The sequence below is a fragment of the Bombyx mandarina genome, chromosome A1, assembly GCF_030267445.1.
Source record: "Bombyx mandarina strain Sakado chromosome A1, ASM3026744v2".
Taxonomy (NCBI): domain Eukaryota; kingdom Metazoa; phylum Arthropoda; class Insecta; order Lepidoptera; family Bombycidae; genus Bombyx; species Bombyx mandarina.
In genome coordinates this window covers 15,659,346-15,686,604 of record NC_143234.1, presented here as the reverse complement: position 1 = coordinate 15,686,604, position 27,259 = coordinate 15,659,346, and the positions used below count along the sequence as shown (strand labels likewise).

Here is a 27,259-nt window from a genome sequence, read left to right as displayed (position 1 = left end):
AAAAAATACGATTACACCTCTAAAAGACAATTTAAAATCAATAAAAGATTTTCCTGCCCCTCAAAATAGAAAACAGATACGACAATTCTTAGGGAAAATAAATTTCTATGGAAAATACATTCCGAGTGTCTCAACAGTTCTTGATCCTTTGCATAAACTGTTGCGGAAAGATCAGAAATTTAATTGGACAGAACAATGTGAGGATGCTTTCAGGAAAGTTAAAGATTATCTATGTTCCAAACCAATACTAGCCATTTATGATCCACAAGCACCAACATTTATTTATACAGATGCGAGTGCTATAGGCATAGGAGCAGTTTTGAAACAAATTCAGCGCAATGGCGAAGAAAAACCGGTAGCATATTTTTCTAAAAAAATAAATGAATCACAAAAAAATAAAAAAGCTATATTTTTAGAATGTTTAGCTATAAAAGAAAGCATAAAGTTTTGGCAACATTGGTTGATTGGAAATTATTTTACTGTCTATACAGATCACAAACCTCTAGAAAAGTTAAATATAAAAAACAGACCTGACGATGAATTAGGTGATATGTCATATTATCTGTCGCAATATAATTGTGAAATAAAATATTTTCCTGGAAAAAATAATACAGAAGCAGATTGTCTCAGTCGAAACCCAGTGTTGGACATTGATGCAAATAATGAAGATAACTTAAAAACGGTAAATATTATTAATATTCATGACATAATATATGATCAAGCACAAAATTTGCAAATAAAAGAACCTAAAAAGAACATTATTTTAGAAGACGGAATTTATTATAAAAAAATTGGAAAAAATAGAAAAAAAATAGTTCTAAGCGAAGATTACAGTAAAACTATAATAAAAAAGACCCATGAAATATATTGTCATGCCGGAATAAATCAAATAGAATCTAAAATAAAACCTTATACTGCGCCGAATCTATCAGAAAATATTAAAAATATATGCCTAAACTGCGAGATATGCATATTTTTTTTTTTTTTTTTTTTTTTTCCCTACCTATGCTGATAGCCTTGAGAGGCTATTTCAGCTTCGCCCTAACGTTAGTAGGTGAGCTCGCGGGGCTCAACCGGAGAGTTGCTAACACTGACCCTAGCAAGAGCAGTGCTTCGCAGAATCTACCACCGGATCGGAAACGCGACCCACTGAGAAGATCCGGCGAGAAACTCAGTGGGCTGTGTCTATGGGTTAGTTCACTCGTCGAACCCTTCGTCGCAAGCGACGGGTTCGACGAGGACGGTGACCGGTGCTTGTGGTGCCTAAAAGCACCGTTAATGGATCAGGAGGATCCGTAATGACGTGCTTTGGGCGACGTCGACGGTTTACCATTCGGTCTACTGGGTCGGGTATGTAATTTCCAGCGGCTACGATGAGAGGGTTCTCATGTCGTGCCGCCTTCTCAAAATGGCGCAGCGATGCCGACTGTAGATACTTACTAAGGGAGTCGAGCTCCAGGTCGTCGTGGAGATCCACATTCCTAAGGAACCAAGGCGCTCCGACGGCTATCCTGCAGAATCGTGATTGAATAACTTGAAGGGATTTCAAGTTGGTGCGGGCTGCGTGAGCGAACACTACGCTTGCATACGTCATGACGGGGCGTATACAAGTTTTGTAGAGAGTTACCTTATTACGGAGGGACAGTTTGCTTCGACTACAAAGCATTGGATAGAGTCGTCCTAGAATAAACGCGGCGCGGTCGCGTACCGTTTTTATATGGGGACGGAATGTCATCCCTCTGTCGAGGGTGACGCCTAGATATTTGACCTTCGAGACCCACGGAATGGGCTGGCCAAAGAGAGTGATGGGACTAACGGCGGAGGTGTTTGCGCGCCTACTACGGAGTGGGATGCTCGAAGTGATGTTCGGAGGGCGACCCCTTTTGAAGAGCACCGCTGCGCTTTTCGTGGGGTTGATGTCTATTCGCCACTTCCGGAACCACTGTCCCAGGGTGGCTACTGCGATCTGGAGTCGCCGATGAAGCAGCGACATCTTCCTACACGAGTAGTAGATAGCCGTGTCATCGGCGAAGAGCGCTAGATGGGTCTCCGGAGACCGGGGTATATCATTGATATACAAACTAAATAATAACGGGGAGAGCGCGGAGCCTTGCGGGACTCCGGCGGTCAGTTGACGGGGACGAGAACGAGTTCCCTCTACTCGATATCGAAACGAACGGTTCGACAAGAAGTCTCGTATGATGAGCACGAGTCTGTCTGGCACTCCCATGTTGTACAGTTTATAAATTAAACCGTTGTGCCAGACTTTGTCGAACGCCTTCGCGATGTCGAAGAAGAGGGCGCCGGTCGGGATTTGTTTACGCCTATTTAGTCCTATCAGAATGTGCTCCGTGAGGCGGTGCACTTGTTGTACGCACGAGTGTTTTGAGCGGAATCCGAACTGTTCGTCAATGAGAATTTTGTTCGCGGTAACAAAATCCCAGAGGCGTTTCCTAAGGAGCCGTTCGTAAATTTTTCCTATCGTCGAGAGGAGACTAATCGGACGGTAACTAGAAGTTTCGTTTGTCGGTTTGCCCGGCTTATGTATACCGATAACGTCCGCTTCTTTCCACACCGCGGGAAAGATGCAGTGCGTCATAGCGGCATTTAAAATTGTAGCCAACATTGCTATCAGTTGGACTGGCAAAAATTTTAGCGCGCGGTTGTGGATGCCGTCGGAGCCGGGTGCCTTCCTAGGTTGTAGGTTGTGGATCGCGTCTCTAACTTCGTCAGTGGTAATGGGGGGTAACGCGTCCGAGGGCGGCAGGGAAGCTCTGCGCTCGACCTCCCTGTCGACTAACTCGGTGTGTTCGGGGTCCGCGTGTTGAGTGCTGGTGGTGCACTGCTCTTGCAGTGCATCGGCCAGCAGCTCAGCCTTGTCATCGTCATCGAATGCCGGTGGTTGGCCTGAAGGGCGTACGAGGGGAGGCATAGTAGCGGTAGTTTCGGATTTGAGAGTCCTAGCTAGTCGCCAGTATGCTTGGTGGGAGGGCGCGAGTTGTTCTAAATAACTATGCCAATTATCGTTACGCGCGTCGCTTAAGCGGGAGTGGACTTCGCGTTGTAGACGACGCATCCGAATCCGGTTTGAATGCGTGGGAAGACGATCGTAGGCCCGGATTGCCGCGTTCCTAACTCTTAAGAGATTCCTAAGATCGGGGGACAGTCTGATGCGGTGGAAGCTGTCCTCCACATCGACTTCTTTAGAAGATCTAATAATCGCGGAAGATATGTGATCGGTAATGATGTTTATGGATTCGACGGTGTCCTCGGGGGATAGATTCGAATCCGGGCCGTAAGGGAGGATTGGCGGAGCGGTGTCGGCTAGGCACGTGCCCAGCTTATTCCAATCCACCATGGTCCTCGTAACAGTGACTGGGTTGTGGGGGCGACCGAGCTGCATAACGACAGGTCGGTGGTCTGAGTCGAGCTCTGACATTGCTTCGATGGAACGCAAGCGCAGAGTTACGTTCCTAAGCAATGCCAGGTCTATAGTGCTCGGACGGAGCGCGATGTTATACGGATAACATGTTGGAGTTGGGGGACCGACTATTTCAAAGGTGAGGTCGTCTATAAACGCGTCGAGACGCCTACCGTTAACGTTAGTACGATGGCAGTTCCACCTAGTGTGGTGGCAATTTAAATCGCCTGCCAGGATGACGGAGTCTCCCATGCCGAACAGTGACTCGATGTCACTGCTCAGAAGGGGCTTGTCCGGGGGGAGATAAACGGATGCGATGACGATCGGCTGGTGTCCCGTCAGCGAGATACGGCACACTGACGCCTCGATATGTGAGAGCGAGGGAGTATCGAGAGGGACAACGTGCAGGGCCCGCCTATAGTAAATGGCAGTCCCGCCTTTGGAGGCGGTGAGTCTGTCATTCCTAACCATGACGTAATTCGCGACTTTCGGGTCGCGACGCGAGGGCTTCAGACAGGTTTCCTGCACTAGTAGAATATCTACAAGATTATCGCGGAGGAATTCGAAAATTTGATCGCGTTGCCGCGCGAGTCCGTTAGCATTGTAGAATGCTAACGTAAGGGAATACGGTTTTTCTCTACCTTTTTGCGCCATTGATTACCGGTAAAGATTTTTATAAAGTGCGGGACACGGACTCGTATACGTCCATGTGATCGAACGCGGCCGCGAGTCTCTGTTCGGGGGTTACCGACCTACGTATCGCGTCTGCGAACGATCGCAGACGGTCGAAGTTAACAGCGGTGACGAAGTCGCGCACGAGCGCGAAGTCGTTGACGGCAGAGGGTTGCGGGGGGCGGAACGCGGGCGCGGGGCGAGGTGCGAGCAGGGGCTGGGGCGCGGGGCGTGTCGCGAGCGGGGGCGGGGGTGCGGTTTGCGTTCCCGCCTTCGTATACGGCAGCGGCTTTTTCCACGCTGAAACCGTGGGAACTGCAGCCGGCACGAAGGCAGGTTTCGGCACTGAGGGTGCCGAAGTCTTTGGGCCGACGGTTCGCGGAGCTGGGAGGGTTGAACGCTTGCGCGGAGCCCTAGGACATCCACGGTAGTTCGCGGGGTGCCCTTGCTTAAGGCATAGGACACAGCTTGGAGGTTCGGTCGCGGTTTCCCTAACACGCGAGCAATCTAGTGTGGCGTGGTCGCCGAGGCACTTTACGCAGCGGGGGCGCGCGTGGCAATTACGAGCCGAGTGGCCGTAAAGCTGACATCGGTAGCACTGCCCGGGAGTGCCACGCTTATGGGGGCTTCGATCGAGATCCCGGATAGGCCGCAAATTGTCGTGAGACATGCGATCTTCTTTTTGGCCTCCGGGGTGGGTTCTAACGCCACGAGTATCATATTATAGGGCTGTTTGCCCCGCCCGCTGTGCATCCGGTGCACACTAACTATCGGGAGGGCCTGAGCGGTCAGATCCTCCTTAACATAGTCTATGTCCAACTCCTTGGGGACTCCGCGTACTACTACGCGGAGCTCGCGGTCCTCCTGAAGAGCATAGGTGTGGAAACCTATGTTCTCCTTTCGGAGGTATGCTGAGAGGGCCCTATGGTCGCCCGGCGTTGCGACCTTAATCTGAATCCCATGCGCGACGTTACGCGCATGGGTGTAGTTAATTTTATTTGCCTGAAGGGCCTGGGACACGCGATTCCACGCTGTCTTCTCTTGAAGTATCAGCGGGGGCGGGGCAGCTACTTTGGGAGCGGGCGCGGGCTTGGGACGCGGCGGCGGGGTTACGCGGCGAGCGGAGTCCGACTCCGGTGTCACGACTACCTGCGGGCGGGAGGCGGTCGCGGATTTAGTTTGCTTCGTCGTGGAGCTCCGGGACTCCACGGCGCGAGTACGCTTTTTTCCGCGCGTTACGGTTTGGAACCCATCCGAAGTTCCAGGCTGAGGGCTTGACGCGGATTCGAAATCCATCTCCGATTCGGTATCGGAGCCTGAACTCGAAACGATCGAGGTCGCGACGGATGAAGCGCGCGATGACGTAAACGACGCGGGCGCGGGGGTGGGGGTAGCGTTAGGCGCTACGTGAGCCGCATCGTGGGAACGTGCGCTCGAACTTGACGCGGCGGCGGGGGGCGCGCGGCGTGCCTCCGAGGCACGTTTGAGATACGCGGCGACGGACGCGGGGGGGAGGGATTGCCACGGGCGGCCCTAAACTCTAGGTACTCGGCCCTAATTGACGGGTACCTATCCCGGAGGAACCCGACAATATCACTAGCGTCTTCTTTCTCCATTCTTCGGTCTTCTTGCCCGGGGGGGGCGGCCCCGGGACTTTTGTTGAACTCGCCGAAAGGCGAGGCCCCGGATAGGATTTGTAACCCCCCTGTGCTGCAGGACAGCAAGGAGCAGGGGGGGGGAATGCCTATGCCGTGAAAACGGCAATCGGCGGGGAAAAGGAAAGGAACCCGCTCGGGCTGTATAGTGCTACAGCAGGCAGAATCGCGAGCGGGGGTCTAGTCTTGAAAAAGACTGTTGTTTTTGGGAAGGGTTAGGAAATCGCTAGCCTGTGAGTACCACAGGAAGCTGAACGTAGCGATTGGTTTTGCCTTGAAAAAGGCAGTTGGTAAGGGTGGGTTCGCGGTTACAAAACTTTAGCGCACAAAAATGGACCTCGATACGCAGATCGCAAGCGACCAACGGATCGGCACGTCCGCACTACTGAATTGTACGCACGATGTATTCACGGTCACTACACTGTCGAGCACAACTGTGAGTTCAGAGACGCAGCTCGCAAGCGGGCCACGGATCGGAAAGCACGTCCGCGCACGACCGAGTCGTGAGCGAGAATGTGAAAAAATGATATGCATAAAAAATAAAACAAGGTTAAATAGAAAATATGGCTCTATGTCGCAATTAGGCCCAGCTATTAAACCCTTTCAAATAATGTCACTGGACACAATAGGAGGATTTGGGGGTCAAAGGTCAACAAAAAGATATTTACATTTATTAGTAGACCACTTCACTAGATATGCATATATCCTATGCTCTAAGAATCAACATGCTCGAGACTTCATCAAACTTCTGGAAAAAATTCCTAAAGAAGAAACAATAGACATCTTACTCTCTGATCAATATCCAGCTTTTAATTCAATTGAATTCAAAAATTACCTTAAAAACCGAGATATTCAATTAATACTTACAGCAGTGGACGCACCGTTTTCAAACGGTTTAAACGAAAGGCTAAACCAGACTATTGTGAACAAAATAAGATGCAAAATGAATGAATTAAAAGGAAAAACAAATTGGTCAAAAATAGCAGAAGAATGTAGAAATAGGTACAACGAAACAAACCATTCTGTAACAGGATTTTCTCCTAAATATTTGCTATCTGGTGAGTCTACAGATTTATTACCACATGAATTAAAAGAAAAACAGTTATTAACAAAAAGTTTGGAAGAAGACAGGAAAATAGCACTTCAAAGGTCAATAAAATCACATGAATATAATAAAACTTTATTTACCAAGAATAGATTACAACATGAATTTAAAAAAGGAGATAAGGTATATGTCGACTATAGTAACAAATTGAATAAAAAAAAATTGGATGAAATTAGAATTGGTCCCTTTGAAATTGAAGAAAAAATATCGGATTCAGTTTTTAAAATAAATACTGGTCGTGGCACAAGATCTATCGGTCTATATCATGTCACAAAGCTCATTCCTATGCTTGATGATTTTTAGATTTCGCACCAAAATTTTACAAAGTAGAAAGGAAAAAATAAATAAATATGTATATATTTTTTCATTTCGAAGGGGGGTGATGTAAGCTTTGTGTTGACGTTGACGTTGACAGAACCATTAATATTTGGGTATGTAGGTAGGTATCAGAAAAACATTCAACCATTTTTAATAAAACTCCTTGTGAATTAGCTTAATTATAAAAGTAAAAAGGACGATTCAAATTTGAATATAAGAACAGTAAAGCATGAACATTTAATTGTCGATTCTCTGTTTTAGGTTAGTACATAGTTATTTCATTAGTTGATATTTGTTAAGTAAAAGTTTAACTGTATTTAATAAATAAAACTCTGTTTTAGATGAATCACATAGTGTTTTGTTTTAAGAAGAAAGATAATAGATAATCTTATATATAGATATAAATAAAATATGCGAAGGACGTATTTCTTTAAGTAAATTGGCACCTGCCTGCTGATAGTGAACACCAGTATGGTCTTAGCGTTCTGAACAAGTACACCATGCTTGTAAACCACCACCACCACTTATGCTTAAAAAAAAATGACGGCAACTATAATATCACACGGATAGGCACCAAAATTCTATCTATTTATGTGGCGAAGCAGTAACGGTTAGCGTTTTAAAGAGTGAGACAGCCTTTATATATATGACTTCGACTTCAAGTATGAAAATGGATAACGGCATTCCCGTATGCTCTCTATGGGTTGCCGTAGCCCCCAGGTGCGCAGTGTAATGTTCACCCATCTCCTCCTCCTCCCTGACATACATTTTTTTATTTATTGCTTAGATGGGTGGACGAGCTCACAGCCTACCTGATGTTAAGTGGTTACTGGAGCCCTTAGACATCTACAACGTAAATGCGCCACCCACCTTGAGATATAAGTTCTAAGGTCTCAGTATAGTTACAACGGCTGCCCCACCCTTCAAACCGAAACGCATTACTGCCGCACGGCAGAAATAGGCAAGGCGGTGGTACCTACTCGTCCAGACTCACAAGAGGTCCTACCACCAGTGAATGTCCTCATGTCTTAGGGTCGTGACCATCTCCTCCCATTATCCTTCTCTGGATGGTGTTTCACCGTATCTTTCTATGTAATGAAAAAATAAAACAACATTTAACATGTTTTTTTAGGAGCACGGTTTATTTATAATTGTTGCATTAGATTGGTAGCCTGTTAGATATTGTTATTGGAATACTGCAGTCAATTTAACTTATTTATATGACGGAGTAGGGACATCCGTATTGTTTGTAAAAAGTGTGACGTCAGCACCGCTGACGTCACGGTCATCACTTTCTTGACGAATGACTCATGTTTGGGTTTCCGAAACAAAACTTCACGAGAACTTCACGAGAACTTCGTATATTGCACGAGAAGCATAACAACGTTACAGAGATATCCGTACAGTACAACGGCTCGGACACGAATCAATCAGTGCTAGACAGCACGGCCGTATTTATGGGGCTTCGTACCCGTGAGCGTGTTGACACGTTTTAAACACGTGAGCGTGTTTACACGTTTTTCAAACACGTGAGCGGGTTTACACGTTTTTCAAACACGTTTTAAAGTATTGAAATTACAATAAAAGGAACTGTTTAACATCAATTTCTTATCACAGAGTAATTAGTTGATGATCAGTAGGTAAATAGTCATATTTGCGCCGACATATACATATTTTTTAAATAAATCAGAAAACAATATCAAGATAAATATATAAAAATATCGATTTCTAAACGGGTCTAACATAATAATATTTAAATAAAATTAAAATAAATATTTTCTTTTTTTTTTTTCATATTATTTTACTTTTTCCAAGAGGTCTGACTCTAATCCGAAGTCACAGATATTATACTGTATGTAATTAGCCATAAAAATGTTTCCTTGTAGAGCAAAACCTTCACGAAGATCAATTGGCAGATTGTTGATCAACTTCTCGAACTGCCTTTGCGCTACAGAATCTGGAAAAAAAAACAAGTAAATAGGTTATTGAAGTTTCAGATAGACAGTAAATTTTAAAAAGTATTCTTTGTTGTGTGTTCGTTCATTATCTCGAAGGTAACATGGACAGCCATATCTTGTGTTCGATAATAGTGATCATATACTAATACTCGCTTCTACCCGCAGCTTGGCTCGCCTAAATATTAAAAAATATAAACATTTACTAACAGTCACGCAACGTTAACTGGTCCCGTGAAGAGTTCTTAAAGAACATGTGTTACAGGTACCAGATAACGGAAATAAATGTAAGATTTTTATTATACACATACATATATTTAATATACATCCATAACCCTAGAAAAGACATTTATATTTATCATACAAATATCTTCCCTTGGCGGGATTCGAAACCGCGACCCCCTTGTGTAGTGACCATGTCACTTACCACTACACCAGACGGCCGTTAAATATTAACTTTCCCAAGATAACATATCATCCAAATCCGCTTAACGAAGCTTGATTGCTTAGATCGCTCAAGTCATTGCATCCTTTTGACGTGAAAGAAAGACGATATCAAGAATTTTTACTACTAAATATTAAAACGTTATTTCCAGTGGATACATTATGTTTTTTCGGGATAAAAAATGGCTATTGTCAATCCCCTGACTTAAAACTCCACAAAACATCACTACGATGAAAGAATAATAACATCGTGTAACTAATTTTAATACGTCCTTAATTAAAATTACTTTATTTTTCATAGCTACATATTATTATTAATTCATGATGTAATTAAAAATGAATAAAAACGCGATATTAAACAGTCAAAGTAATTTTAATTAGATACATTCATATTATTACAGTCTGGCGGCAGGCCATACTGTAAGCCTAAAAGGAGCGAGAGAGAGAGAGAGAGTATTCTTTATTGTAAACCAAAAAATAAATGAACAATGCGATACATTAAATACAAAAAGTACAATTGGCGGTCTTATCGCTAAGAGCGATCTTTTCCAGACAACCATCAAGTGGACAATCATTTGGGAAGCGAATTAAACGCGGTGTACCAATCCGGTGCAATAATCCAGTGAAAATCTTTATTTATGAATATCTTTATATATTAAAATGAATTGCTTTTCATTAGTGTTGCAAAAACTCTTTTTTTTCCTGCCTATGCTGAAAGCCTTGAGAGGCTATTTCAGCTTCACCCTAAAGTTTGTAGGTGAGCTCTCGGGGCTCAACCGGAGAGTTGCTGACCTGACCCTAGCAAGAGCAGTGCTTCGCAGAATCTACCACCGGATCGGAAACGCGACCCACTGAGAAGATCCGGCGAGAAATTCAGTGGGCTGTGTCTATGGGGTTAATTCGCTCGTCGAGCCCTTCGTCGTAAGCGACGGGTTCGACGAGGACGGTGACCGGTGCTAAAACTCGAGAACGGCCGAACGATTTGGCTAATTTTATGAGCTCTCGGGGCTCAACCGGAGAGTTGCTGACCTGACCCTAGCAAGAGCAGTGCTTCGCAGAATCTACCACCGGATCGGAAACGCGACCCACTGAGAAGATCCGGCGAGAAATTCAGTGGGCTGTGTCTATGGGGTTAATTCGCTCGTCGAGCCCTTCGTCGTAAGCGACGGGTTCGACGAGGACGGTGACCGGTGCTAAAACTCGAGAACGGCCGAACGATTTGGCTAATTTTGGTCTTGAGATGGTTTATAAGGTACATAAATATGAAAATACTCGGAATTGAATTAAAATAACAATTTTCTTTTTGACACCATTTAAAAAGCCATTAAACAAAAGATACAGTTTGATACTTACTCGAAGTTTGATATAGGCCGGACCCGATTGTGTATTTCGGCTTGGAATTCTCAATGTAAGTGGAAATGTCAGCGTTACACAAATCTAGATCGCAAGTCCGGAACACCGCAGTAAAAGTTACCGTTCCTGTAGCATATTTTTAAGTTGAAGAATTATCAACTATTTAAATAAATAAACCACTGGGGACAAGTTACGCACGCTCATCGGCCTCAAATCAGGATTCCCTGGGTTTTGGGTACCAGAGGCTGAGATACAGTACCCGGCGATAAATATTGCACCTCGACCGCGGGAAAGAGACGGTTAATTTTTGCTTCGTAGAGCGTTATATATCTGTCGCACATTACATAATTGACATTTAGTCTCCATAGATACCGGATCGTTAGTGTTTTGTTTTGTCGCACACAGGTACCGGCCGCTATACAACCAAAATAAAATTAGACGACTGTCTCTTTCTAAATATCGGTGTGCAATATTTGTTGCCTGGTACTGTACACTACTGTTTTACTAGTGGTAGGACCTCTTGTATGTAATCATTTTAATTGATTTGTACATAGTTATTACCATTGTACAGTGAATCAATTTAGTATAATGTCTACCCAGAATTAACTATCCAAACGTGTTGTCAGTTCTTTGTAGGTTTGAGGTTCATTTTGAGTAGGATCGAAACAATAAGTTTAAATTTTAAAAATTTAGAGTAAACAATGAAATAATGTAAAAAAAATATGTTACTAAAAAGATTATTAAAATTCTGCTCTAAATGAATTCAAATCTTTACCGTAATCAAATTCCACAATATCAGATCTTACGATCGGCTCTTTGGCTTTTCTATTGTATTTAAATGTGACTTCTTGGGAATATAGTTTTAATGCCGGTACTTCCAGCGCAAAAACCAATTTTTCAGTTTCTCTGTTGACGCTACAAAAAAAGTATATTTTATTACAAGAGTAGATAAAGCAGTACTCGAAGAGATATGTATTTTTGAAGTCATTTATTATCATAGAAAATGTATTTAATGAGGACTAATGCGGAGTCAAGACAACAGAGAGACAACGGTCAAAATTGCGAATATCTATCTCTCAATAACAATTTGTTTACTGGTGGTAGGACCTCTTGTGAGTCCGCACGGGTAAGTACCACTACCCCGACTATTTCTGCCGTGAAGCAGTAATGCGTTTCGGTTTGAAGGGTGAGGTAGCCGTTGTAACCATACTGAGACCTTAGAACTTATATCTCAAGATGTGTGGTGCATTTACGTTGTAGATGTCTATGGACTCCGGTAACCACTTAACACCAAGTCGGCTGTGAGCTCGTCCACCCATCTAAGCAATAAAAAAATATATAAAAAAAAACGAAGAAAAGAATCCCATTCCAGCTTCTTACTAGCAATTCAAAATATTATCGAACCGCGTGCTTAGTGCGAGTTTTTCAAGTTCTCGCACGGGTAAAAGTTAACTCAAATTTGTATGGAATTGGAACAGTGCCCCTAGCGGCAATCTAAGGGAAGCATAAAGTATTAGACAATAAAATTATTTCGTCATCAAACACGTTTTCAATTTTAATACTCACTAAAACTCAACAATCTTTCCGTTGAGATCTCCAACAGTTACATAGTTGACTTCTGCTGTTATATTAGCGTGCGGGAACTCTAATCGGTAATGGTCGAGGTACAACGGATCCGGTACTGGTCCGTATGCTATTTGACATTCAAAATTGTTCGAGAAGTATTCTCGTATGCAGTCTACATCAAGGTTCGGGCAAGGTCTCTCTATGTTTTCGGAATCTGAAAATGTTCATAATCAAATAGATGCAATTAAAATTTTACATTTGACTAGCTGACCCGGCAGACTTTGTAGTGCCTCAATCGATAAATAAAAGACCTAAACTTTATTTAATTCCAAGAATTTTCATATTTATCTACCTCTTAAACCTTCCCTGGACTTCCACCAATAATTCAAGACCAAAATTATCCAAATCGGTCTAGCCGTTCTCGAGTTTTAGCGAGACTAACGAACAGCAATTCATTTATATATATGTTACCGGAAATGTATGAAATCAAGGAATTGTATACAAATCCTAGGAAATGTGTACAATTCCGATACTATTTAGGAAATGTATAAAATATTGTTTGAAAAACTATTTAATGTATAGATATCCTAGGAAATGTATAAATTTCCTCGGAATTGTATATAATTCCAATATCGTATTAGGAAATGTATAAAGTAAATGCTTTCTGTAATAAAACACGTTGTTAATTATATTTTTTTGTCACACCGTAAAATAATAATAATATATTCATATTATCTTACTAATTAAAACTTCTAAAATTAACTATCTATTAACTTTTAACGTATCACAAAATCAACTTATATTTATTCTTATAAAATCAAATTTTCATTTGGCAAGTAATCAGTCTGGTAATTAAGTAATTATAAATGTCAAAGTATAAAAGTAAATCTTTATATTATATTACTTTGTCAGTCCATATAGCTATTTATTTTTGCAGGGTAAGCTCGAATGGCATTTGGAAGTACATAATACTTTATTTTTAAAACACAGACATCTTGATGTAGCACAGTTTTTCTTGCAAAGGCACTTCTTAAATCCCTGGCCGGTTCCAGTGGATTGCAAGTTGGCAACGGACCGTAGTGCAAGACTCGTCCCGCTGTCCCCGCGTACCCACCAATATCTTAAATGTTTTACATTTCCGATTGCTATTTAGGAAATGTATAGATTTCCTAGGAAATGTGTAATGTGTAATGTGTAAGTATAATATAATTTATTTCACACATTTCCGTGCGATTTTAGGAATTACATACATTTCCTAGGAATTGTATACAATGACGGATTACATACATTTCCGGTAACATATATATAGATTTTTTTTTGCAAACTCTGTTGCCATTAAGTTGTAATGATTCTCAAGCGATTTTAATAATAATCATTTATTAAGATCGATATTCCCTTTCTGTTATAGCTACTTTGAAAATAATTTTGGTTAACGGTGTTCGATTAAGAAAAATGTTAATAGTTGTACTGCCCATTTCTGCCGTGAAGCAGTAATGCGTTTCGGTTTGAAGGGCGGGGCAGCCGTTGTAACTATACTTGAGACCTTAGAACTTTTTCAAGGTGGGTGGCGCATTTACGTTGTGTATATCTATGGGCTCCAGTAACCACTTAGGTAGGCAGAGGCTTGGCTGTGCCCATGGCATTGCTGACGTCCATGAGCGACGGTAACCACTCACCATCAGGTGGGCCGTATGCTCGTCTACCTATAAAGCAATAAATAAAAAACACACAATGTGGGCTGTGTGTCTAAGCAATAAAATATATACATATTAATTCGTTTTTAACGAAATATAATAAATTCAAATTGCCTTCATACCGTTGGCTGGATCGGCGTTTTCGTCACAAACGTCGTGGTCTGCTACAGTGAAAATAAAAAGCGAAATTAAAGTCAAGCACAACTTAAGCCTCATATTGAAATATAAAAAATACTAGCTTTCTCGAAGAACTCCCGCATTTAAATACTGAAATTTTAGTTAATTTATACATAGTAATTAACAGAAGAATGCATATTACAATAATAAAATATTAAGGTCTAACCACACTTTTATGTTTATTTCAGTATAGAATACAAAATTATTTTACTTTATCATAGCCAGTAGTTGCTCTGCCAGTAGTCTCTTTTTTTTTTTGTTTATGATTGAAAGATTACTGGTGGCCCGAAGGCCTTTCCAGTTTCACCAGGACAGGTGGGCGAGCAAAGGCTCAGCCAAGAGGGGTGGGATTTGCTAACAACTGCCCGAGCGCCTCCAAAGGAGACCTAACAACTCAAGAGCAATTGCCTCGCGAATGAATCTACTACCGGATCTAAATCACGACCCGCTGAGAAGATCCGGCGAGAAACTCAGCGGGCTGATGCATGGGGTGGGTTGCACGTCGACCTCTTTGTCGAGTTCGACGAGTACGGTTACCGGGGTCCCTAAGCCTGTTCCTATTATTAGAACTGAAGGCGTCTAATGCAAAGATTATTGGATCTGATGGATTCGTAAGGACGTGTCTAGGGCGTCGACGGTAACTGGCTCCTGCATGATCAGAATTCGGGGAGTAGTCAGCGGCGGCAATGATAAGGCGATTATCATGACGAATAGTCTCTTCCTACGATTATATAGTTCACATTTACTCACGTTGTACTAATGTCGATGTCCACTAAGCTCCATCTCCAATTTAAAAGTATGGTAACAGTATTTTCGTGCATCAAATGGACAATGATTAGCCTAGAAAGATGACAGACAGAGAGACCACACGCTTTTAGGTGGCTACCACAAGCCATTAACATTACCAATGTAGCCGACGATGACCGCTTCATTCAAAAGAAATCCATAAGATTTTGTACACACAGACTCCAAAGAACCATCTATAGAAACGCTATTGTTTAAAATATAAAATAATATATTTTTCGATTTTAAAGCATAAACAGGAGACATTGCACATTCGACACGAAATCAACAGTAAGGAAATAGTTTTTACAATCTTTACGCAGATAGTAAATCTTTAGAGTTTTCAAAGAGTTAGAATTAAATTTGAGAATGCATTAAGTCCGTTATCTACATATATGTATAGAAATGTTTTTTTTTTTATGCTTAGATCGGTGGACGAGCTCACAGCCCACCTGGTGTTAAGTGGTTACTGGAGCCCATAGACATCCACAACGTAAATGCGCCACTCACCTTGAGATACAAGTTCTAAGGTCTCAAGTATAGTTACAACGGCTGCCCCACCCTTCAAACCGAAACGCATTACTGCTTCACGGCAGAAATAGCCCGGGTGGTGCTACCCGCCCGCGCGGACTCACAAGAGGTCCTACCACCAGTAAATGAATTGCTGTTCGTTAGTCTCGCTAAAACTCGAGAACGGCTGGACCGATTTGGCTAATTTTGATCTTGAATTATTTGTGGAAGTCCAGAGAAGGTTTAAAAGGTTTTACATAAATATGAAAATGCTCGGAATTAAATAAAAATAACTCTAAATATACTATTTTTTTTTTTTTATAGCATGACATAAAAAAAATTCGTATTTCAGTCTGATTTGCGTTGCTGTATGTTAAACGCTAAAAATATTCCATTGTAATTAATGTGTTATTTTTTGAAATTAAATAAAAGCATAAATACATTTTTATACTCTTAGCAGTTATTTTTTTTATGACCTTGTAACAGAGAGCTCTAGGTCATATCTTATTTGAAAAATGATCATTACTTTTCTGGGTAGTTAAGGTTTCAAAATACACAGATACTTATATATTTAATTTTATATGTGCTTAAATATAGGTATTTTGATATGAAGCAAACTCAACTATCAACAACTGTCCAAATAGTGAAAACGTAGACTTAGGTAAATAAAAATCAATTTTACGGTTTATAATGAACGTGACGTGTAAAAATGACGTCAGTTAATACAGATGATATTGTAATTATAATTGGGTTCTCCGTCATACTATGTTAGGCTAAACCAATGCTTACCTTATCGTAGACAAAGCGGGATGAAAACAAAAAACGCATTAAAATTATTATTCATTAGTCCTTTGCTATTTTATTTTTTACTTTTTTATTGCTTAGATGAATGGACGAACTCACAGCCCACCTGGTGTTAAGTGGTTACTGGAGCCCATAGACATCTACAACATAAATGCGCCACGCACCTTGAGATACAAGTTCTAAGGTCTCAGTATAGTTACAACGGCTGCCCCACCCTTCAAACCGAAACGCATTACTGCTTCACGGCTGAAATAGGCAGGGAGGTGGTACCTGCCCGTGCGGACTCACAAGAGGTCCTACCACCAGTAATTACGCAAATTATAATTTAGCGGGTTTGATTTTTATTTAGACCTTATCTTAGACCTTAGAACTCATATCTAAAGGTGGGTGGCGCATTTACGTTGTGGATGTCTATGGGCTCCAGTAACCACTTAACACCAGGTGGGCTGTGAGCTCGTCCACCCATCTAAGCAATAAAATAAAATAAAAAATAAAGATTTTAGTTTCTTTTCAACACCTTGATATGGTTAGCAATTCAAAAACAAATCTTTAATTTATCTCTGGGCTAGTCAAGAAACATTTTTACTGGTAGTAGGGCTTGTTGTGATCCGGCACGGGTAGGTACCAACGCCCTGCTCATTTCTGCCGTGAAGCAGTACTGCGTACTATCAAACCTAGACTTAGAACTCATGTCTCGTTGTTGGTGGCGGCATTTGCGCTCCGGTAACCACTTAACATCAGGTGGGTCGTGACCTCGTACATCCATCTAAGCAATAAATAAAAAAAAAACCTTTACATTTATATTACCAAGGTTTGCCGTAAACAGGATGAATTACGGTTATTTTATGGTATATGAAACCAAAATTAAATTTTAATTCACAATAATAAATAAATAAATAAATAAATATTTACTAACAATCACGCCACGTTAACTGGTCCCGTGATAAGTTCGTAAAGAACTTGTGTTACAGGTACCAGCTGACGGAAATAAATGTAAGATTTTTTATTATACATATACACATATTTAATATACATCCATAACCCTGGAAAAGACATTTATATTTTACATACAAATATTTTCCCTTGGCGGGATTCGAACCCGCGACCCCCTTGTGTAGTGACCATGTCAGTTACCACTACACCAGACGGCCGTTGAACAATATGTGTTTTTTTTCTGTTTATTAGTTATTTACTATCCCAAAATATATGAATACAATTATTTGTTGAAACTACATGTTCGCGATATTATGTGGACGCTACTATATTGAAGCCTTCCCTGGTCCTTTCCCCAGCGACTGTATAAGTTTTATTAATCTATCCATTATCCAAGTACATTATTTAGGAATGCATAGAGGACAAACACAGAAAGAAACGTTAATTTTTATTAAAATAAAACATAGATGAAATGACACATAAATTACATAAAATTTGATTTCATTTTCTTTAAGACGCTAACTCTAATCCAAAGTCACAGATATCGTACTGTATATAACTGGTCATTAAAATAGTTCCTTGCGATTCAAATACTTCTTGAAGACTAACCGCGATGTTGTTCAGCAGCTTGCCTAACTGACTTTGTGTCTCAGAATCTGGAACAATTATTTTAAGCGTATATTACAGCATCGGCCCAGTAATTGTATCAAAAAATGTAAGTTAATGACGGAACAGTATGTGACACCAACGCATTTTACTGAGGGCCAGACGCAGCCTCACAAGTCACATTTAATTAAACCAATTAAACCCAAAAAACTTTGGAGAAATTGACAGATAAAAAGGTTTTTTTTTTCATGTTACACCTATTCCCCAAATATATATTTTTCCTAACTAAGCTGATACCCTTGAGAGGCTATTTTAGCGTAACCTTAGCTAGTAGGTGAGCTCATGGGGCTCAAGCCGGAGTGATGCTAACACTGACCCTAGCAAGAGCAGTGCTTCGCAGAATCTACCATCGGTTCGGAAACGCGACCCACTCAGAAGATCCGGCGAGAAACTCAGTGGGCTGTATCTGTGGGGCATTCCCCAATGCGGCTTATTTCGGTTTTCTCGATAATTTCTGCAAAGATAATAAAGAAGAATAAATTGTTAAAGCATACCTAGACTAAACGATAGAAGAGGTCCTAAAATGAATTTTGGATTGATTTCATGGACGTAACTAAATACTTCAGCATTGCTCAACTGTAGGTTGCTAATGCTCGGAAATACAGCAGTAAACGTTAGCGTTCCTGTAACAATTAAATTAGTGTTAAAATCATCCTGAATCATTTGTGTTGTTTTATTTTCATTGTGATCAAATCAAAGAATCAGAGATTAGCATCATCATCAATCGCTGAAACCATAACTTTTAAATTCATAGATTCTCGTTATGGTATAGATTTTCTTTTATCATTTCTAATTTATCTTTTGATAACACTAATTTCATCAAAAGCTATTTAACAAAAAAAAAAAGAAAAATTCGTTTAACAAAGAGGAGAAAATTGTACTAAAATATTTTATTTTTGCATATTTAGATGTAAATCAATTGTTTTTACCATATTCAACTTCCAATGCGTCACTTCTTACAATTGGCTCTTTGGCTTTCCTATTGTATTTGAAAATTGTTTTCGGTGAAGCCAATTTTAAGGACTGCACTTCTGCTGCTAATACTAGTTTTTCAGTTTTGCTGTTAATGCTAAAACAGTAAGTTTTTCGTAAAACATTTCAGTGGGGAAATTCAAAAGATCACACACGAAATTTGATTTCCGTGTATTAAGGAAACTAGAGACTGGTATAGTATACATACTTATACACGTTTATAGAAGTACTAGTGGCCCGCTCCGGCTCCGCTCGGGACTTTAACAAAAATTTCAACGATATTTGACGTTGTTTTATTTTTTGAAATAAAAGAACACTTATTGCTGCATAACTATAATAGTTAGACATATGCTGTTGCGACACTTTTTGTAAATAATATTATGTTCTACAAAGACGTAGTACATTATTTTATTCTATCATCAATAGTTTTCGCAGCGCACCCGATGTAAAGTATATTTTAGGTAATTTTTTTACAGCTTAGGTTACATTATTGGAGTGTTAGTAAGGATCCATAATTTTTTTCAAAAAAGATTATAGGCTATGTCACTCAGGAATAGTGTAGCTTCCAAACAGTGAAATAATTTTTCAAATCGGTTCAGTAGTTTCGGAGCCTATTCAATACAAACAAACAAACAAATCTTTCCCCTTTATAATATTAGTATAGATGTATTATATTTGAGGTGATGTTGTATATCGGGTCGCAGTCACCTAATAAGGAATGTGTAAAAATTAAAGTCAATTGGTAGCTAATGATGTATTGGGTCGTTTTCAAATTTAGGACCAAAAGCAAGTTATTTTATTTAATTCTCATGACCTTAATGTTACGGTAATTATAAGTACAGTAAATTTGTTGTCATGACAACAGGTACGTCCTATAACTACCTAGTCTTGCCATAAATACTGAGACAAAGGAAAAAAAATCTCTTTCAAATAACATTTATTACTTTTACACTGTGTTAATTTAATACATAAATATAAAACAATTTAAAGTATAAAAAGCTTATTCGAAGTGGTCTCCATTGGCTGCAATACAGTCCTTTAAACGTTGAAGCCAATTATCAATAGAAGCACGCACTCTTTCCTTGGGAAAATTTTTCACTGCCAATCGTACGAATTGTTTTAGGGACTCCAAATTATCATGGCGTTTAGAGCAAGCCGTACTCTCTAAAACTGACCCTAAATCATAATCCAGCGGATTAAGATCGGGACTAGACGACGGCCAATCTTCAGCTCTGATGAAGTCCGAAATGTTCGTTTCCAACCAAGACTACGTAAACCGAGCTTTATGACCTGGCGCCGAGTCTTGCTGGAAGGACTATTCTTGATTATTGAACATGGTGTTGTTAAGGAGCTTCACTACCTTCTCAAGAATAGTATCTTGATACACTTGTGCCGATGTTTTGATACCTTTTTCACAAAAGTATGGCTCAGTCACTCCTTCATAGCTAATACCCCACCCAATCATCACTGAAGTCGGATAGTGCCCACATTGCACTCTGTCAACTAATTGGGAAGCTTCCTTAGAGCTTTGAGCATAAATGCGGTCATTTTGTTTGTTTGTTAAAATGTTGCTCAATTGTAAAAATTTTCTCATCCGTTAAAAAAAAAATTCTATGACCTCCCTTTGCGTACCGCTTCAGTAGTTGTTTCGATTTTACCACCCTATTCTCTTTTAAATTATCAGTTAAGAAATGACTAGTACGTCTCTTATAGGCTGCAAGTCCTAAGTCATATTTTAAAATACGCGACATGGTTCTAGGTGCTATCTTCATCTCCCGAGATAAAATCTTTTGCTTTCGGACAGGATTTCTCGAATTCTTTCCTTTACAGCTTTGACCACCTTTTTCATACGAACACTACGTGGACGGCCAGATCTTTTTCTGTCACAAACAGAGGAGGTCTCATTGCACTTATGAATAGCTCGGTACACAAACATTTTACTAATACCAAGTGTATGGAGAGTTTTAAAAATTGCATTTGGCTCCATACCTACTTTGTATAATGCAATCACAGTGATTCGGTTCTCTTTATCACCCCACTCCATTTTAATATCGCAAAATATTATTGTACAATGTATTGGCGCCAAAATGAGAAAACTCAATGAGCAATCATATAAAAATGACAAATTCCAAATTCAAATGTAATATTTTGTTTATTTTTAATTGTAACAGTATGGCCAGACTAAGTATGTATTCATAAGCACTGTTAAATTAAGAGATTAAATTTAAAAATAAAATTAAAAATTAAAATTTAACCCAAATCTCATTCGTATTACTGGTTCGAAAATCAAATTCTAGCTTGTTTGCTATTTTTCCAATAAAGCGTGTTGAAATTCGGCAATTTTATTTAATCAGTGTATAATACAATAATAAAGGAAAACTAACTGGATATTAGAACATTATTAAAAACAAAAGAAGTACGATTTCTAAGCTTTAACAAAGTTCTTATTTAAATTGTTATCCGTGCTGGCATTATCAAATGCATAAAATGAAAAATATAAATGAATATTACATAATATTATCAAGAAATTAGTGATTGACTTGATTATGATGAAACTTTTTTTAATTCTGATCATGCCTAAATACAAAAAAAATGGAAAATTAGAGAAAATTTAAATTCATGAAATCGTTACTTTTTTGGCCGCAAAATTGAAAACGACCCTATTACGCGCGGCGAGAACGATCGGCGCTATCAACTTGTACTCTACACACTGCCGTAATACAGAATGTGCGGTACTATCCACATATATAAAAATGAATTGCTGTTCGTTAGTCTCGCTAAACTCGAGAACGGCTGGACCGTTTTGGCTAATTTTGGTCTTGAATTATTTGTGGAAGTCCAGAGAAGGTTAAAAAGATACATATGAAAATGCTCGGAATTAAACAAAAATAACAATTTTGTTTTCCTTTGATGTGTCCCCCGTCGGACGGATTCCTTTTGTTTGTTTTAAGTTTATTTTATACAAAAGTTTAGTGCTTTTATTTATCGATTGAGGCACTACGAAGTCTGCCGGGTCAGCTAGTATAATATATACTACTATACTATTGTAACTATACTGAGAACTTAGAACTTATATTTCAAGGTGGGTGGCGCATGTACGTTGTAGATGTCTATGTGCTTCAGTAACCACTTAACACCAAGTTGGCTGTGAACTCGTTGACCCATCAAAGCAATAAAATAAAAACATGTATATAAACCCCTACAATATCAATAGCTAATTAGGTATATACACATTAAATACTCCGAAACTAATTAAACAAACCTGTTTATCACACGAAAGTTTTGACGAAAGTGGGAATGACGAGAAATGATAATACTTACTAAAACTCAATGATTTTAATAGTATCGAAGCCTCTGGTTTTAACATCATGATATTCTACGGTTAAATTACTATTCGGTATATCTACTCTGTAGTAATTTAAAGGTAGTGGATCTGGTACAGGTCCCCTTACTAATTGACATTGAGAATTTCTTGAGAAATATTCACGAATGCAGTTCAAGTCGAAGTTCGGACAGGGTCTTTTGATGTTTTTTGGGTCTGAAATCATTCAAAATTTAATAAGTGTTTATTTCACCGTTCTTTTGAATAATTCTATTTACATAATCGTCATTGGGCAAAAGATATAATTATATTTTTGCTTTTGCGTCGTCATTTCGATGCTTTCAAAAAATACTATGTATTATTTTCCACAGAAGCGAAAAGCAGTTTAAGTACTTAACAGTTCTAAGATGTAACTATACTTGATACCTTAGAACTTATATATCAAGGTGGGTGGCGCATTTACGTTGTGGATGTCTATGGGCTCCAGCAACTACTGAACACCAGGTGCGCTGTGAGCTCGTCCAGACATCTAAGAAAAAAAAAAAAAAAAAAAATATATATATAGTATTTTTTCCCGTGTTACGCGTGCCGGAAACATATCTACAAGAACAAGTACTTGTCTTTAGTAGCTCCGTCCGAGAATCGTAACTTATTACTTGTGTTACTGGAGCCCATAGGCCACCCTTGAGACATACGGTCGATAGTCTCGATATTGAATTAAAAAAAAAAAGAAACATATAATAATAAATATTTACTGACAACCACGCCACGTTAACTAGTCCCGTGGTAAGTTCGTAAAGAACTTGTGTTACAGGTACCAGATAATGGAAATAAATGTAAGATTTTTATTATACACATACATATATTTAATATACATCCATAACCCTGGAAAAGACATTTTAATATTATTCATACAAAATATCTTCCCTTGGCGGGATTCGAACCCGCGACCACCTTGTGTAGTGACCATGTCACTTACCACTACACTAGACGGCCGACAAAATTATTACACCAGTGTGCTTAGTGCGAGCTTTTTAACGTTCTCGATAGCGTAAAAGTTAACTCAAATTTGAATGGAGTTGCAACGATTGCCTACGTTTGCCGCTAGGGATGCTCTTCCAACTGTATACGGATTTGAGTTAAATTTTACGCTATCGAAAACGTTAAAAAACTCGCACTAAGCAAAGAGAACGTAAAGCTGATTCGCGTAGAAAAGGTCACCAACATCCACCATGTTACTTAATTTACTAGTAATAAAACGAAACCAAATTTATTGGAATCACAATCCGCCCGGACACACAAAGAGCCACTGATTTTGAATTTGATTTGATTTTGAAATTTTCTGCTAAACATCAACTTCGACAACAATGACACTTCCTTCGGTAGTGAAATGATAAATATTATAGCTGACACTGTTTTAAAATTCACGTCTGTGGCTTTAAATTTTGATTAAAGCTGTTCTCAGAAAATGTTTTAGAATTTATAACTATAAAAAAAAATTGTTACAAAGAAAAACTTTGGCGCAATTAATTGGGATTGCGTAATAAAATACCAGAATTTGTTATCATATTATAGAATATCTTTATACCATCGGCCGGATCCAAGTTCTCTCCAAAAGCAACAGCAGAAGCGATCAAACCCAAAACTGAAAGGCACAGACACTGTTCAAACCACATTTTGAAGAAATAAATGATTTCTCGACAAACACCTCCTCATATAAATACTGCCATTTTAATTATTGCGTGATAAGAAATTTTTGGTTATCGCTGCTGTTATATAATGTTGCATATTATTTCTGTGTTAAGGTTGAACGGTTTTGAATAGAATATTTTTATTTTAAATTTAAAAATCTTGCACTGAACACAATCTGTCCAACGAAACAAGCTTCTTCTTCGGGGTCGTCGTACTCCCTTACAGGGCACGGAGCGGGCCTCGGGGTAAACCCCGCTACCCGGGCAGACGCTCCCTGCCTTACAGGGTAGGGGTGATGTGGACGCAGGACGAGAATAAGGGAGGGGGTGCTGCTCGCAGCGTGGACGGCTGCACTACATCGACAAAAATATATACTTATACATATTACGATGGGCTTGACTGGCTCCAGGAATGAAACCCGGCGGCTGGACCCTCCGGCGCCGTGTTGTCCTCTGCTTCCTAATTCTAAGGCTAAACATTTTTTTTTTGTTTTTTTTTTTCCTTAGTACTAACTTAGTAGTAACTAAACTACACTACTATTTACAAGGCGAGGACAACAGTCAGCAACAACAACGAGGGAGCCTCTTCATCCGCTTGATGGAGAGGCGCAATTCGCTGGGAGTGATGAAATCACCATCTCCCAACGGTGGCACCGGGGAGGAGAGTAGGTTCGCTACGCTCTCTTTCACCGATTGGTGGAATGCGGCCTCTGAGGGTACAGAGTCATTTGGAGCGAACTGACGCTCCAGCATTACGGCCAGGACATCGGCGCGGGCCTGAGCCGAGAAGCATCGGTTGCCCCTCTCGTCTACAAGTGGACAAGTGGGGGCAGGCCGATTTGAGAGCTGGCGGCAAAGTCGGTGGAGGGACACGGAAGAGGGGTCCTCACGGGCCTCCTCAATCCGTTCCTCCTACACATAGCCCCGAAAGGAGATAATCTTCGCCGCCAACTCCGCTTCCAACTCATTAAGCTCGCGCTTGATCCTGGGACAATGAGTTGTCGGCCAGAGCCTCCTCAGGCCCCTCTTCCGGCGAATAATCGCCTTCAGATGGGCCGGGAGTCTACCTCTGGGCCCACCGCTGGGCACAAGCGTCATCGCCTGGTCGATCGCTCCCCTGATGGATTCGACAAGGCGGACTGCCGCATCGTCGACCCCATCAGGGGTGTTGGGGTCCTGAATTACGGGAAGGTCATCTCTTAAAGAGCTCCCAGTCGACCTTCGGTCGTAGGGGCGAGGTCGCAACCCGGGTGAGCCCCATTCCCAGTGTCACCAGGATAGGGAGATGGGGGGTACCCAGGTCGTACAGTGCCTCGATCGTTACGGGGCACCGTAGCCCCTTAGCGCGGCGAGGGAGGGGCAGCGAACCGGCGCAACGGTGCTAGCTCCGCGTCGCGTAAATTACACAACCACCTTCGCTTCTCAACGGGACTCAACAGCTACAACAGCTTTGAAGTCGTCGTGGCCTAAAAGATAAGACGTCCGGTGCATTCGTGTTGAAGCGATGCACCGGTGTTCGAATCTCGCAGGCGGGTACCAATTTTTCTATTGAAATACGTACTCAACAAATGTTCACGATTGACTTCCACGGTGAAGGAATAACATCGTGTAATAAAAGTGAAACCCGCAAAATTATAATTTGCGTAATTACTGGTGGTAGGACCTGTTGTGAGTTCGCGCGGGTAGGTACCACCGCCCTGCCTATTTCTACCGTGAAGCAGTAATGCGTTTCGGTTTGAAGGGTGGGGCAGCCGTTGTAACTATACTGAGACCTTACAACTTATATCTCAAGGTGGGTGGCGCATTTACGTTGTAGATGTCTATGGGCTCCAGTAACCACTTAACACCAGGTGGGCTGTGAGCTCGTCCAACCATCCAAGCAATAAAAAAAAAAAAAAAAACAAGGCGCACATTATGTACAGAATTACTTTCACATTAAAAACCTAAAATAAATTAATAGTATTTCATAATTTAACGGCTGAAGTCACAAACCACCCAAAATGTACAAAGGAGATACAGTCTGAAAATCACAATCAAGAACAACACTTAACTTTTAACCTTGGCCGATAACTCTTGGTCAATCTTTTTATAATCAACTCACAGTGCATGTCATTGTATATTATATTACACCTTATCAAAGCTCACCTACATAAAATTTATTTTAACATGTTTTATTGGAATCGATTTTTCTGTGTCCTCTTCAAAAACTTTTCGCTGTGACATTTTAATTTATGTGGCACGTTAATTTAATAGAGTTCACAAAACTACACATTTACTTAGTCGGTAATAATGTAATAAAAAATAAGCAGTGAAAAGGGAGCGGTTAAGACCTCTAACTCTGTAAATGCAGGGTCTATATTCAAAGCTTTATGTTCAATAGAAAAATTGAAGCTTCTACGTTATTCTCAGACATAGAGTCGAGCAGAGAGATTGTATGCACCTTAATTATCTAACCTAACGGGTTTTATTAAACACGCAATCAAAAGTGTGTAGTGAAATTGACAGAATATACTTTCCTTCAACTAAACAAATAAATATTCTAGATGAAAAATTTACTCCTCCTCCTCCTCGCGTCGTTTCCTCACTGCTGAGGGCTCATCGACAGGATTTTGCTACTTGTAATGTCCCGCCAGCGCCTCCCATCATTGGCCGCATGAAGGGCGTCGTGGAATGGGATCTCTAGTGTGGTGCGGATTTGGTCGAATCACCTTGTCGGACTACGCCCGCGCGGTCTCTTTCCCTCGATCTTCCCTGTCACGAATAGTCTCTCTTAGCTATCCGGTGTTTTCCGAGCAATATGACCGAAGTACTCGAGTGCGCGGCGAAGGCAGAGTGTGGACAGTCTAGTCTTGATCTGCAGTTGATCTAAGATAGACAGATTGCTTCTGCTTGAAATTAACACCTGAAACGGTGCGGGGATTTTTAACTCTCGACTTTGAGACAGACATAAGAGAACAGTAAGGCTATATTATTATTTTTTATGTATTATCAAATTATTATTGTATCTTTACTTGAGGTGCCTGTGAAATATTCCACCTACATTTCGTCGGTTGTTTTCGGCTGTGCCTCTACGAGTATTGATGGGGGACTATAACCACTCTCTAAAAGAAGTGTCCTAACCTAGAAGACAAAACGTTGATAAAAAAACAAAATTATATAATAATTGTACTTTTTACTTACAAAATACGTTATTTGTGCGTGATAAGAAAGTAGAGATA

The 27,259-nt window shown here is 40.4% G+C and overlaps 3 protein-coding genes across 5 annotated transcripts in view; 1 reads left to right on the top strand and 2 right to left on the bottom strand.

Annotated features, from left to right (window-relative positions):
- The window catches only part of LOC114239707 (Carbonic anhydrase-related protein A), a 172,589-nt gene that overhangs the window by 95,320 nt on the left and 50,010 nt on the right, over positions 1–27,259 (top strand). The gene's annotated exons all lie outside the window — the stretch shown is intronic.
- LOC149499579 (fibrohexamerin-like) lies at positions 8,286–15,497 on the bottom strand. The gene is made up of 5 exons (XM_089739395.1): positions 14,306–15,497; positions 12,490–12,703; positions 11,699–11,838; positions 10,924–11,049; positions 8,286–9,128 (listed from the first exon to the last, which is right to left on the bottom strand). The coding sequence occupies exons 1-5, from the start codon at positions 14,397–14,399 to the stop codon at positions 8,968–8,970; spliced, it is 735 nt and encodes a 244-aa protein (XP_089595521.1). The 5' UTR covers positions 14,400–15,497; the 3' UTR covers positions 8,286–8,967.
- Positions 17,823–24,097, bottom strand: LOC114239695 (fibrohexamerin-like). Its single transcript, XM_028170028.2, has 5 exons — positions 23,939–24,097; positions 22,350–22,566; positions 18,986–19,125; positions 18,551–18,679; positions 17,823–18,046 (listed from the first exon to the last, which is right to left on the bottom strand). The coding sequence occupies exons 1-5, from the start codon at positions 24,024–24,026 to the stop codon at positions 17,901–17,903; spliced, it is 720 nt and encodes a 239-aa protein (XP_028025829.2). The 5' UTR covers positions 24,027–24,097; the 3' UTR covers positions 17,823–17,900.

Excerpts from the sequence above, each read along its gene's own strand:
- LOC149499579 (XM_089739395.1), bottom strand. The coding sequence starts at position 14,399 with ATGAGGCTTAAGTTGTGCTTGACTTTAATTTCGCTTTTTATTTTCACT. Across the intron at positions 12,704-14,305 it reads AAACGCCGATCCAGCCAACG|ATTCCGAAAACATAGAGAGA; the intron begins GTATGAAGGCAA and ends GAACATTTTCAG. Across the intron at positions 9,129-10,923 it reads CGGCCTATATCAAACTTCGA|ATTCTGTAGCGCAAAGGCAG; the intron begins GTAAGTATCAAA and ends TTTTTTTTCCAG.
- LOC114239695 (XM_028170028.2), bottom strand. The coding sequence starts at position 24,026 with ATGTGGTTTGAACAGTGTCTGTGCCTTTCAGTTTTGGGTTTGATCGCT. Across the intron at positions 19,126-22,349 it reads ATTAAAATCATTGAGTTTTA|CATTAACAGCAAAACTGAAA; the intron begins GTAAGTATTATC and ends TTACTGTTTTAG. Across the intron at positions 18,680-18,985 it reads CGCATTGGAAGTTGAATATG|GAACGCTAACGTTTACTGCT; the intron begins GTAAAAACAATT and ends TAATTGTTACAG.